At 43.9% G+C, this 14,888-nt stretch overlaps 1 protein-coding gene across 1 annotated transcript in view; it reads left to right on the top strand.

Annotated features, from left to right (window-relative positions):
* LOC126456801 (kinesin-like protein KIF13A) overlaps window positions 1-14,888 on the top strand; it is a 233,078-nt gene that overhangs the window by 198,122 nt on the left and 20,068 nt on the right. Inside the window, exon 32 of the mRNA XM_050092590.1 lies at window positions 3,250-3,447. Within this exon, the coding sequence (XP_049948547.1) occupies window positions 3,250-3,447 (198 nt within the window). The remainder of the gene's footprint in view (window positions 1-3,249; window positions 3,448-14,888) is intronic.

Raw genomic sequence — 14,888 nt, 5'->3', positions numbered from 1 at the left:
CAGTCGCTTGGGACTTCATGTTGGATGAGAGATTCACAGTAACTGCAAGCTATGTAAGGGCCCAATCCTGTAGAGTTCTCTTTGTAAAACTGACCTGGGATTCCATCTGGAGCTAATGATTTATTTGCTTTCAAATATTTCAGTTGTTTCTCTACACCAGGTATGCTTACCACTATATCGTCCATATGGGAGTCTGTCTGAAGGTCAAATGATGGTATGTTTGTCTGATTCTGCTGTGTGAATGATTTCTTGAATGTGAAATTTAAAACTTTGGCTTGTGTTTTGCTTTTGTGAACTGCCACACCAGGCTGCTCGACAAGGGACTGGATGGAAGTCTTAGACCCACTTAGCGATTTTACATAAAACGAAAATTTTCTAGGATACTCTGTCAGATCTTTTGTTAAAGTGTGATGATGGTAGTTGTATGCTTTGCTCATAGATCTATTCACAGATGAACAAGTCTCTACTAACCTTCGCTTGTTGTCATTTGTGTGTTCCCTTTTGAACTGAGAGTGCACCAGCCTCTGCTTCCTCAGTATCCTTTGAATTTAGTTATTAAACTATGGTGGATCTTTTCCATCTTTTATCTACGTACGAGGCACATAACTCTCCAGACCATGATTTATAATCTTCTTAAAATTCTTAAAGTTTGCCCATAATTTCTCTCCCACAATGAATCCATAGATATCCCAGTCTATACTCAGTAGGTTAAAGAAGAAGGATTCACTGGCTCTGAAAGCATGCCTACATAAAACCTTTTCTGATATGTGTGTTCCCCTGCCACTGCTTGGTGAGTAGATTTTTTATCTATCCAATTACATTATACTGAAAAAAAATTTTTGTAACATTTAACTCTTGCACACAATGGTCTCCATATATAACTTTTATATAACATCTTATCTTCAGTTAGTCAGCCTTCCAAATTTAGTGGCATTAGCAGAATTCAAACACACTTTTTCACCTGCAAACAAAATGGCTTTGTGATCAGCTGAGGTGTAATGCATATACTGGAAGCTTCCAGCACTAACAGTCAGCAGAACTATATGTTGAATGCTGACAGTACAGTATTTAAGAATAAAAAATTACAGCATGCTTTTGTCACTGAGTAATACCTAAGTCACAAAGATGCATACATTTATTATACATGAAATACCATCTCCTTGCCTTACCCCTGTATTGGTCTGGTAACTCTCTGAGAGTTGTCCTCTAAACTCTACTTTCAATTTGGTGTTGCACAGGGTGACTTGCACCAATCTGTTGAGTTTTTTGTTGAGTCCTAGTTCCTTTCACATTCCAAAGAGCATGGTTCTATCCAAAGAGTCATATGCCTTTTGGAAGTCTACGAAGGTAGCTACCCACTGCCTGGCTTATTTCTTGCTGTATAACATGGTGGTCTCAAAGTTTTGTATTTGTTCAATACTGGACCTGTATTCCTCTAACTCCTTGTCCCACTGTCTCGTTATGTGTCATTGAAGATCTATGAAAAGCTTTTATATGTGACTGCAAGCAACAATATTCTTCTGTAGTTACCAGGATCAGATTTGTTCCTGCTTTGCGAATTGGGTGGATAATGGCTGAGGTCCTGTTATCTGGGAGTTTTTTGCTAGCTCGTGTGTCCAGGATTACTGTGTGTACTGTATAAGCTTGTGTATGTTTTCTTCAGCTGATTTCAGCATTCATGTCTCTATACCATATTTCTCAGAGGCTTTGTTGTTTTTGAGGAGATGTATGACATTTTCCTTTCCTATGTACGTGGGAAGAGGGATATGCTTGGTGTTGGGGTTAGTAGGTTCTCTAACTGGGAGTTATTGAGTGGATTCTTTGGCACTTAGAAGTTTCTAGAAGCAGTCAGCTACCGTTTTAGTCCATTTTCTATCACTGGTGCATAGTGATCCATTTTCTCACTGGAGATGTAAAGTAGGCAATATGTACTGCGTTCTCTGTTGTTTGAAGCCCTTATATAGTTCTCTGGTTCTTCCCTTTAAGGTTGTCCTCCACATGCTGAATAAATTGTCCACTGTTCTTCCTCTTTGCCCCCTCCTATGACGCTAACTGTGAGCTTCCTGTGTGTAATAAAGGCTTGTAAGTTGACATCATTCTTGTGCATCTGTAGCATCGTCACACTTGCTGGACCACCAATTGTGCTCATTCCTCTTAGCTCTGCTGGAGAATGTCTCCTGAGCTGTTGTTACTATGATGTCTCTGGGTTGATACTGGCGTATAGAGGTGTTCACCCTCCTGGTATTCTGGTTCAGCCATTCTTGTTAGCTAGTACTATCATACTAAAGTTTCGTGAATCAAATCTGGGGATCTTCTTATTCTTCACTGGTGTATTATTGGTCCTTTTTAGATGCCTTAGATTCATTTTTACCAGTGATAGGTAATAATTGGAATTGAAGTTAGTTCCTCTAAGCACCATAACATTCATAATGCTGCAATGGTTTTGTCTGTCTATTGCTACGTTGTCGATCTGGAACTCACCCAACATGCTGTTTGGGCTGCGATATATCTTGGTCTTCCTCGGTAGATGTTTAAATGCCTTGGACACCAGTAGTAGTCCATAGTTAGTGCATAGGCTGATTAAACATTTGACATTGATTGTGTCACAGGCTGGATGTCTTCCAGTAATCTTTCAGTTTTCATGTTAGCTTCCAATTTGGATATTGAAATCTCATAGCGAAATAGACATATGGTGATGCAGGGTTTCCTTGAAAGTCGGCAAGCATTGGTCTGTGGTCTCAGGATTTTTCTAATCACAGTCATTGGTAGGAGCATGGAAATGGAACAGAGAGTTTTATTGTAGGACCTGAAGGATATTACCAAGGTTCTGTCATTTGATAAAGAGAAGCCAAGCAAATAGGTTATGACCAACATAACCTATTTGTAGTGTGTACTGCAGAACCATTCCCCTTGAAGGGTACATTATCCATAATTCTCAAACCAGTTTTTCTTTCATTATTATTATTATTATTATTATTATTATTTTGAATGATAGCCCTAATCCAGATGATATCAATTGGCAGGCACACTGCTTCTGTCTCACATATAAACTAAAACATCATTTCGAAAACATACTTAGTGGCAAAAGTAAAGAATTGAAAGCTATAAACTGAAAAAATAATAATAAATAACTTGGAATCTAACCAGCACAACATAAAAATGATCGATTTTGTTTTCTATTTTTGAGATGCAGTTTGTAATATTTGGTTGTTTATAACGTCTAATTGAAACTCCTGCCGTATGTTACAGATGATGGTGATGCTGGAAGTTCATTTGGATCACGTCGTGATCTAAACAGAATTTCAGATGCACCCATACCTGAATGGGTTGTAGTAGGTGAGAGTGTCCTTATTCGACCCTATAACTCTTCAGGTGTTGTTGCCTATGTAGGCGGAACTGAATTTGCGCAAGGAACATGGGTAGGCGTGGCTCTGGATGCCCCAACAGGTAATAAATTTTCTGAAATACATGTTAAAAGGCCATGATTTGCCACATTTTCATGTTCATATCTTTTGATTGTTGTTCTTGTCTGCATGAAACTTTTTTTAATCAAAATAGTCTGCAGAAGTAGGGTCAGTGGTGGTTCTTGTAATTCCAAGAAAAGTTTGAACTTTGAGAATCAGACACTTAAGATAAGAGCAGAAACAGATGATAATAAAGTGCATTCTACTTACTTCATAGTAAGTGATACTGCAAGGGAGAAGACAACTGAGATTAAGTGATGCTAGTAAACTGATACATGCCCTGTATATTGTACATTTGCGCATTTAAGGCACCTGGGATGATAGTAATAGATAAATAAAAATTGAATTTTTTGGTAGAAAGACCCATGAAGAAGATTTTGTCTTGAAGTAAACTGTCACGATGAAAATTAAATAGTAATAAAAAAGACCTTGGTCTCTTTGTGTGTCGAATGAATGGTCCAGATATCAAAATAACAGTGAATAGCTATGTATGGAGCAGGGAAGTGGATATAAATTTAAAAAATATCATTATATGCAATGCAGAAACTGCAAGAGGTTTCTGTACAACATAGGCCTAAAATATATGCATGCAGGACATGCAGGTAGAGGTGATTGACAGTGTTCAATCTTTGGATTAAACCTAATAATACATGCAGTTGGGAGAAGCTTACAAGAGAACTGCTGAAATATACAGACAAATCTTTATTTGCTATGAGAATTTTATCAGGCATATGTGTTTTAAACATAAAAAAGTTGGCAGACATTACTTACTTTTATTCCTCAGTCTCATATGGTATCATATTCTGTGGAACTCATCAGGGCAAAAGCATATAGTTTGAATTCATCTTTCAGAAGCCCATTTACAGAACTGTGTCCTAACTAGTACTTCACATTGTATTTATTCCTGTATGAAATTTATCATAAGTAATTTATCTCTGGTTGAAATCAACAACTTAGTTCATGGAATAAGTACCAGAAATAACAGCCTTCATGAAGACATAACCACTTTGACCCAGCAAGGTGACCATTATTCAGGAACACACATTTTCAATAGTTTCCCACCTACCATAAAATATTTATCTACGTTTAAGTGGCCTAAAGTATTTATTGATGAATTTATTAGTAGACTCACCCATGTGCAATCTTTATAAGAAAAGTACACTGAGGTGATAAGTTGTGGGATAGTGATATGCACATATACATATGGTGGTATATTGCATACGCAAGGTATGAAAGGGCAGTGCATTGGTGGGGCTGTCATTTGTACTCAGGTGTTGGTGGGTCTGTCATTTGTACTCGGGTGATTCATGCAAAATGGTGTCCAACATGATTTTGGCTGCATGATGGGAATTAACAGACTCTGAATGCTGAATTGTAGTTGGAGCTAAACACACAGGACATTCCATTTCAGAAATTATTAGGGAATTCAATATTCCAAGATCCACAGTGTCAAGAGTGCGCTGAGAATACCAAATTTCAGGTGTTACCTTTCACCACAAACAATGAATGGTTACGCTTACGCATACGCCTTTCACTTAATGAACAAGAGCAGCATCATTTGTGTAGCAACACTGCATGAAACAACTGCAGAAATCAATGTGGGATGTATGATAAACATATCCCTTAGGACAGTGTGGTGAAACTTGGTGTTAATGGGTTATGGCAGCAGATCAGTGACGTGAGTACCTTTGGTAACAGCACAACATTACCTGCAGCACCGCTCTTGGGCTCATGACCATATTGTTTGGACTCTAGATGATTGGAAAACTGTGGCTTGGTCAGATGAGTCCCAATCTCAGCTGGTAAGAGCTGATGGTAGGGTTCAGTGTGTGTGTGTGTGTGTGTGTGTGTGTGTGTGTGTGTGTGGTTTGAGGTTTTCGGGCAAACGCATAGAAACAGGAACACATGCAGTGAAGGGACGAAGACGGACAGCGAACAAGGGGAATGGCTAAAAGACACAAACCTGACGCAGTTCCAAATCCTCACATACAGAGGCAAAACAAGAGGAGAAGAAACGCACTAAAAAAGGAAAGAAAACACAAGGAAAAGAGAACAGAAATCGAAGTGAAACAAGAAGGTAATCGTGACTGGCGGACATCTTACCTAAAACCTGGGTGAGCCAGTCACCCAGCAGCACATTAAAATCCTCTCCCTAAAATGTTGTGGCGCAGACCCCACACAGCCATGGACCCAAGTTGTGAGCAAGGCACTGTTCTGAGCTGGTGGTGTGGGCTTTGTTTGCATGGAATGGACTGCATCTTCTGGTCCAACTGAACTAATCATTGATTCTAAATGATACGTTCTGCTACTTGAAAACCATTTGCACCTATTTTTGGACTTCATGTTCCCAACTGATGATGTTATTTTTATGGATGACAATGCACCATGTCACTGGGCCACAATTTTTCGTGACTGTTCTGAGAACATTCTGAACAGTTCGAGTGAATTGAGTTGGCCACCTAGATTGCCCTACATGGCAACAAAATTCTGTTTCAAGTCCTGCTATCTCCTTGGTTGTGCAACAGAGGGGCAGAGATACTGCTACTTACTCATCTACTGATAAGTAATATTCACTATCTGTAACTTATGATATTGGTCATTTTTGATTTTCTGGTGGCACTAGTTGTTTATAGTGTTTGGTTGTTGTTCTGCAAATGCCATATTATGTTACCAGGTCAGCATAACCCCACCTACTAAGGACTTAAATTGCCTTGCACAACCATCTCACACTGAATTTGTGCCTTCAAAATGACAGGCTTAGTTTGTTGGGTAGTTTCATGTACCATGGATCATTTGCATGGTAAATAATAATGAAATGATGTGGAACAAGCATTTTAAATTAACATCACACATTATTTTGTAAACACAGCTAAATACTGAACATTTATGTCTTTTGTTTATTATTGTTATTATTATTATTATTTTATTGTTATTATTATTAAATACAGACATGAGTTAGTATTCTTACCCACCACCCTTTACACATTACAATAATATAAATTCTTCTACAGAATTGAAGGAGTTGATATGGAGAAACTTTTTCAGCTTGTTTTCAAATTTTACTTTGCGAAAACTGATGTGCCAGGAAAACAGCATACTCTCTTACCATCTCACAATGGAAGATCTGAATAGAGCAGCAGCCAGTGTTTCAGAGCCAGTAGCCGCTACTCGAACGGCAGACAAAGGTACAGTGGCGAACTTGGTCCAGCCCCTCGCACCTCCAACAGCTGAGGTTGTTCCCAAGCCCAGTGCGCCAATTACCACTCCCACATCAGCTCTCCCAAAGTCCACCAAACCACAGAAAGCTACTTTACAGCAGCAACAGCGGGTCAAATCCTGTGGTAAACCATCTGACCATGCAGATGTGGTTTTACGTGAGGCTTCATCTGACTCTTCCCCAGAGTTGATGGAGTACGATGTATGTGTGGGGCAATCATCTCGTCCCACGCCTGCCCCTCCACCTGCTGTGGTCTCCCCGCCCCGTCGGAGAGACAGGATGAAGGTGCTACCCCCAACATAGATGGCTCCCATACTCCAGTGGAACTTGCAAGGGTTCAGGACGCATGTGGAGGAACTCCGTCTACTCTCTCAGGGTAGACCACTGTGTCTCTGTCTCCAGGAGACGTATTTACATCCATCAAACTCCCCTGAGATACGAGGCTATTCACTCCACAAAAAGGATGACCTGCGTGGAGAGAGAGCTAGAGGCGGCGTAGGTATTTTCGTCAGGACGGACTACCACTCCTTGCCTCTCTCACGTACGACGACTTTACAGGCTGTCGCTGTGTCCGTGCACGTGCGTCATCCATTGACTGTACGTTCACTTTACTTGCCCCCACATGATGCTCTTGATGAAGTGGCCCTCACCGACCTTCTTACACAGCTCCCCCAGCCATTCATTATTTGTGGTGATTTTAATGCCCACAATGTGCTTTGGGGCTCTGCAATTACCTGCCCCAGGGGTAGAGCAATTGAGAGGCTTCTCCTGTCATCCTGTGCCTACTTGCTCAATGGAGGACAGAGTACTCATTTCTGCACGGCAACTGGGTCGTTCTCTGCCATTGATCTCTCGCTTTGCTCTCCAGCTCTTGCCGCCAGTGCTCACTGGGAAGTGGTTGCTGACTTGCATGGCAGTGATCATTTCCCAGTCTGGATTCACCTGCCAGATGGCGTGGGCCCCGAAAGGAGACCACCACGATGGGTGCTCAGTGGAGCCGACTGGACACTTTATAGCCAGTTGGCCCAATTCGATCACTGTGCGAATGTTGAGGTGTGGTTGGATCATATTACCAAAACGGTCCACCACGCCACTGCAGCATCCATTCCACAGTCCACAGGCCACCAGAAGAGGCCACCTGTGCCTTGGTGGAGTGCCGAATGCCGCTCTGCAATCAGGACCAGGCGTGCGGCTCTGCGTCGGTTCAAGTGTCGGCCGACTGCTGAGAATCTTGCAGCCTTTCGGGTGGCGAGGGCAAGATGTCGCCGCATTATTCGTGAGAGCAAGAAGAGGTCATGGCAAACGTTCCTGAACACCATTAATCATTCCACCAGAAGTTCCATTGTGTGGGAGACCATCAGGAGAATTTCTGGCAGAGGAGGGAGGTGCCCCATAGCTGCTGTAATGACTAACGGCACTCTCCACACGGATCCGCGAGACATTGCCCCGACTATGGCAGCGTATTTTGCCACAGTTACTGCAACAACCAGTCAGGATCCAGGTTTCCAGCGCCATAGAGCGGTTGCTGAGAGATGTAGTCTGAACTTCCAGTCCACCTCTCATGAAGTTTACAACTGCCCATTTTCTATGTGGGAGCTGGATTCTGCGTTGTCTGGAGCTCGTGACACATCCCCTGGTCACGACAGGATCCATTACAGTATGCTATGGCACCTCACAATGCGCAACAGAGAACTCCTCCTTGCACTTTTTAATGACATTTGGGCATCGGGTCACTTTCCTGACGCGTGGCGTGAGGCAGTTTTAATCCCTTTTTTAAAATCTGGGAAAGACCGCACGAGCCCAAGTAGCTACCGTAGTATTGCCCTCATTAGTTGCATAGGGAAGACCTTGGAGCGGATGGTCAACCGCCGCCTTGTCTGGATGTTGGAATCCCGGCAACTCCTTAGTCGCTTTCAGTGTGGGTTCAGGAGGTTTCGTTCCACCTTCGATAACCTTGCCCTCCTGGAGGCGGCTATACAACAAGCTTTCCTATGCCGTCATCACCTTCTAGGTGTGTTTTTCGACATCGAGAAGGCCTACAATACCACTTGGAGGTGTCTCATCCTGGAGCAGCTTCACGAATGGGGTTTTCGTGGTTGTCTTCCTCTTTTTATTCAGTCTTTCCTCTCACCACGATATTTTAGATACCGAATTGGTGATGTCCTGTCTGATCGCTTTGCGCGGAAGAACGGTGTCCCTCAGGGCAGCGTTTCAAGTGTGACTCTCTTTGCCATCGCTATTAACAGCATTACGTCCATAGTGAAAAGTCCTGTCCAGTGTTCTTTGTTTGTGGATGATTTCTCTTTGTTTTGCTCTTCTTCAAGCCTTGCAACGACAACTCGTCAGTTGCAACTTACGATTAGACATTTGGGTGACTGGGCGCAGAAGAGTGGTTTTAAGTTTTCCACCGAGAAGTCTGTATGTGTTCTTTTTAACCGTTCTCGTTTGATTTTAACCTTTCCTGAGTTGAGGATGAGGGACACTATTCTTACTTTTAAAGACAAGGTGAGATTTCTGGGGCTCATTTTTGACTCGAAGCTCACGTGGTTACCTCATCTTAAAGACCTGAAATGGTGGTCACTTAAGGCTTTAAGTATTTTAAAATGTCTTAGCTACAGTACATGGGGAGCTGACAGGACTTGTCTGCTCCAGTTTTACAGGGCGTTTGTGTGATCTCGGCTCGATTATGGGTGCACGGTGTATGGGTCTGCGAGGCCTTCTTACTTAAAGTTGTTGGACGTTGTGCACCATGAAGGGCTTCGGTTGGCCACTGGGGCATTCCGAAGTAGCCCCATACCAAGCCTCTGTGCAGAGGCTGGTGAACCGCCACTTCATATGCGGCGACGGCTACTTACAGTGCGCCAGGCGTATGAAACTTTGTCCACACCATACACCCCTGCATACCATACCGTTGCTCAGCCTCCTCTGGCACGACTGTTTCATAACCGGCAACATGCGACGCAGCCCTATGGAATTCGCGCACAGGATTGCCTCGGTGCGATGTCTATGGCTGGTCTTCGTGGTTTACGTCGCGGTTGGAGCAGATCTCCACCTTGGCTCCTCCGGAGACCCAAACTTATTTTAGATTTGACTAATTTTAAGAAAGATGGCACACCAGATTTTACGTTTCAATCTCTGTTTTTTAACATTTTAGATGTGCATCACGGTTTCACTGTCGTTTATACTGATGGCTTCAAACAGGAGACTTTCCTTGGCTGTTCTGTGGTGTTCCCTGATCATGTTACCCGGATTTGCCTCCCTGCTGAATATACCATTTTCGCAGCGGAGGTCCACGCGATCCTGAAGGCACTGGAGCGGATGAATCGTGTTCGGGGCGATCGATTTCTTCTCTGCTCCGATTTTCTTAGTGCCTTACAATCACTGCAGAACCTATACCCGACTGGGGAGATGGTCCAGCTGATACATGACCAACTGTACTTGCTCCAACAGCGGGGTAAAGAGGTATCCTTCTGCTGGGTGCCTGGTCATGTCGGCATATGGGGCAATGAACAGGCTGATCGGGCTGCCAAGGAGGTCTGCAGAGAGCAGGATGTGGTCCAGTGTCCTATCCCCTTGCAGTCAGTCATCGCTGCACTCCACAGGAAGTGCATGGAGTTGTGGGAGGACGAATGGCTGGCAGTGACGGCCAATAAACTGCGGTCGGTAAAGTCAACCACTCGGCCGTGGCATTCCTCCTGCCGGTTGCTCAGGTGGGAAGAGGTGGCCCTCACACGTCTTCGGATCGGGCACTGTCCTCTGACGCATAGCTATTTATTACGGCGGGAGGATCCTCCGTTTTGTGATGCTTGTGGTGTGCACATCTCTGTCCAGCACATTTTAACAGACTGCATTTTATACCGTGATGCAAGGGCAGAAGCTCAAGTTGATGGGGATCTGCCTTGTGTTTTAGCTAACGATGAGACGTGTGTGTCTAGGGTTTTTAAGTTTTGTGATGTGTCTGGACTCTGGCCTAAACTTTTAGGCTGGAGGTTTTAGTGTATTGCAGAGTGGCTGACTCCTCCCTTTTTTCCTTGCGGTCAGCCAGCCACTTCCATCTGCTACATTGTTTTAGCTCCCTCTACCACTTTCTTCCTGTGTTGTCCATGTTTTACTGGTGACGCCCTGCTCCGTCCCACGCTTCGGTGTGGGTGAGCACATATTTTTCAATGATTGTTCCCCGTGTTTTATGTTCCGTTTTATGTAAATGTTCTGAGGGTTTTTTTTTTTTTTTTTTTTTTTTTTTTTTTTTTTTTTTTTTTTTTTTTTTTTTCTCCTTGGCACCTGTCTCACTATGACACTGAACGGGCGCTGAAGACCTTGCTGTCGTGCGCCCACAAAACCCCTCTACTACTACTACTACTACTACTGAATAAAGGCAAAACTGGTAAGGTGGCAGGTATAAATGACTGCATTGAACAACTTAAAAGATTTGGTCCTGTCAGTAAGCAATAGTTCTTGGACTTATTCAACAGTTGAATCAGCTACTGCAAAATCCCCAAATTGTGGAGAAAAGCCAGAGTTATTGCAACACTCAAGCCTGGCAAGAATGCAAGCGATCCCAACAACTACTGACTAATCTTCTTACTGTGTCATTTATCTAAAATATTGGAAAGAACGATTCTGGACAGACTGTCTGATGTGGTAGAACCATTGCTCATGTCAGAACAAGCTGGATTTCGACCAGGGAGAAGCTGTACTTCACAAGTACTTCACCTAACAAAATATATAGAAGATGGCTATGAAAACAACAAAGTCACTGGTGTAGCTTTTATTGACTTGACATAAGCCTATGATACTGTTAACCACCATACACTGGTAAATGAAGTGCTTAACATAAAACATAACTGGGGATTACAAACTCACCCAAATGATTGAGTGCTTCCTTCAGAACAGAAGGTTTTTTGTTGAATTTGAAGGTAAGCAGAGCAGATGGATGAATGTAAAGAATGGCCTTCTACAAGGAAGTGTGCTAGCTCCTATACTTTTTAACATCTGCACAAATGATCAGCCCTGCCCACAAGGGACAAAGATGCTGGTGATGCCGCTCTAGCAGTTCAAGGAACATCTTTTGAACATGTTGAAGACAAGCTCTCCCATTCTCTAGAAATTCGAAGTGGCTATTACCAAGACAACCAGCTGAAGCCAAATCCAGCAAAAACACAGATTCAGGCTTTCCATCTTAGAAACAGGCATGCAGCAAGGAAATTGCAGATGTTCTGGGAAGGCAAGCAATTAGAACACTGCTTCACCCCCAAATATCCACTCTTGATCAAGCACTTATCTACAGAAGACATTGCTTGAACACCAAACGGAAGATGTCTGAAGGGAACAACATTCTCCGGAAATTATCGGTTTCAACATGGGGGACGCATCCTCACAAGTTAAGAACTTCTGCTGTAGCTCTTTGTCATTCAGCTGAAGAATATGCTTGCCCTGTGTGGTGCAGATGTAGTCATGCTAAACAACCGGATATCACCTTGAATGAAACCTGCAGACTCATTACGGGATGTTAGAGATACACACAACTTGATAAAGTTTATTGTCTGGTGGGCATCCCACCTCCATATATCCATCGTGAATGTGCATCCAGACTGGAAAAATCTAAGGCATTGAATCTGAAGACCCACGCACTACACGGGTATCAGCCAGCAGTACCAAGGCTCGAGTCAAGGAAAAGCTTTCACCATTCAACTGAAAGCGTCACTGAACCACCTTCAAACTTCAGACTCGACTCATGGTGTTCCAGATCCAGCCACCTTGCAGGGTGGATAATCCCGACCAAAAGCCTCCCATCAGGTCACAAAAAAAATCTGGTCAATATGGAAGACCCTCAATAGGCTGCATTCTGGAGTTGGAAGAATGAAGACTGACTTGAAAAAATGGGGATTTGCATGTGACTCCACGGGATGTGAATGTGGTGAAGAACAGACAATGAGTCACCTTCTTGTCTGCAGTCTATGCCCAACGTCGTGCAAGCCACAGAATGTCATCGATGCCACCAAGAAAGCATGCAAAGTTGCTGCATACTGGTCACGCTGCATTTAATTGTAATTGTAATGCTTATAGTACCATGTCTTGGAACATTTTGTATAACTTGTAAGCTATAGTGTGTGTTTCTGACATGATTAAATAAAAAATATTAATTAAAAATTTCTATAGAAAATAAGCATTCTTTACTTTATGAATGGCCCTCATATTTACTACATTATCTCTTTTGAACTGCAGTGGATTATTTAAAACAAATTTCATGATGGAATAAATGTACTGTGAAGCAGTAGCCAGAGTGCCCAAATCCTTAAACAGATGCCTACAAGATGATCATGGGTGAGCACCACATATTACTCATACAGCACATTTCTGAGCAATGAAGACTCTTTCTTAAAGATGAATTACCTCAGAACAGTATTCCATATGACACTAAAAATCTGCAAAACATGTCAACTTAGTGACTTGTCTCTCCCCAAGATTTGCAATGATTCTAAGTGAAAATATGGCTGAACTAAGTTGTTTTAAAAGTTCTAAAATGAACTTTTTCCAGTTTAAATTCTCATCAATGTGGACACCTAAAAATATTAAAGTTTCCTCCCTATTTATTATTTCCACACTGTCTGCACACTTATTTGGTTGGTTGGTTTGGGGGATTAAAGGGACCAGACTGCTATGGTCATCGGTCCCTTTTTCCAAAGACAAAGAACACCCACAGAGAATAAAAACGAGGAACAGAAGAGATCACAGACGATACAGAACAAGAGATACTGAGACAAAGACAAGACAAAACAAACTAAAACCACACAGAGTGTGACGGTGGTTGGCCGACCATAGACATAAAAAAGGAAAGGCCAACCACTTAGAAACACATTAAAAAATCAGTGTAAAACCATAGGCCAAAGGCCAGAATCAACACAAAACAAGAAAATAAAACAGAAACACTCAGAGTAAATGATAAAATCCCCCTGCCCGAATAAAACGTAAAACTAAGTCAGCCATAGTGGAGTCGTCTGTTAAAAGGGCAGGGAGCGTAGCAGGCAGAGCAAATGTCTGCCTGACCACAGCTAAAAGGGGGCAGGCCAGCAAAATGTGGGCCACTGTCAAAGCTGCCCCACAGCGACATAGTGGGGGGTCCTCCCGGCGCAGTAAATAACTGTGTGTCAGCCGGGAGTGGCCAATGCGGAGCCGGCAAAGAACTACTGAGTCCCTGCGAGTGGCTCGCAGGGATGACCGCCACACAGCCGTCGTCTCCTTGACAGCACGGAGTTTATTGCGCATTGTCAGTTCGCGCCATTCATCGTCCCATAGCGCCAAGATTCTGCGGCGGAAGACTGCCCGCAAATCAGTCTCTGGGAGGCCAACGTCCAGAGATGGCTGACTGGTGGCCTCTTTCGCCAGGCGGTCAACATGTTCGTTACCCGGGATACCGACATGACCGGGGGTCCACACAAAGACCACAGAGCGGCCGCAACAGGCGAGAGTATGCAGAGACTCGTGGATAGCCATCACCAGACGAGAACGAGGGAAACACTGGTCGAGAGCTCGTAAACCGCTCAGGGAATCGCTACAGATAACGAAGGACTCACTTGAGCAGGAGCGGATATACTCTAGGGCACGAAAGATGGTGACCAGTTCGGCAGTGTAAACGCTGCAGCCATCCGGCAAGGAACGTTGTTCGGAATGGTCCCCTAGAGTGAGCGCATATCCGACACGACCAGCAACCATCGAACCGTCAGTGTAAACAACACCAGAGCCCTGATACGTGGCCAGGATGGAATAAAAGCGGCGGCGGAAGGCCTCTGGAAGGACTGAGTCCTTAGGGCCCTGTGCCAAGTCGAGCCGAAGGCTAGGGCGACGAACACACCATGGGGGTGTAGGCAAAGTAGCCCGGAAAGAGGTGGAACAGTAAAACCCTGGAGCCCAGAGAGAAGCTCTTTGACGCGGACCGCTATTGTACAACCGGACCGGGGCCGACGTTCTGGCATACGGACGACCGACCGCGGGAACAGGAGACGATAGTTTGGATGCCCGGGCGAGCTTAGAACATGGGCAGCATAAGCGGCCAGCAAACGTTGGCGTCGGAACCGCAGTGGAGGTACACCTGCCTCCAATAGTACGCTGTCCACAGGGCTGGTGCGGAAAGCACCAGTGGCAAGGCGTATCCCGCTGTGGAGAATCGGGTCCAGCACCCGTAACGCAGATGGGGATGCTGAGCCATA

Source organism: Schistocerca serialis, chromosome 2 (assembly GCF_023864345.2).
Source record: "Schistocerca serialis cubense isolate TAMUIC-IGC-003099 chromosome 2, iqSchSeri2.2, whole genome shotgun sequence".
Taxonomy (NCBI): domain Eukaryota; kingdom Metazoa; phylum Arthropoda; class Insecta; order Orthoptera; family Acrididae; genus Schistocerca; species Schistocerca serialis.
The sequence above is the reverse complement of the archived record's forward strand: the minus strand, read 5'-3'. Positions and strand labels throughout refer to the sequence as shown.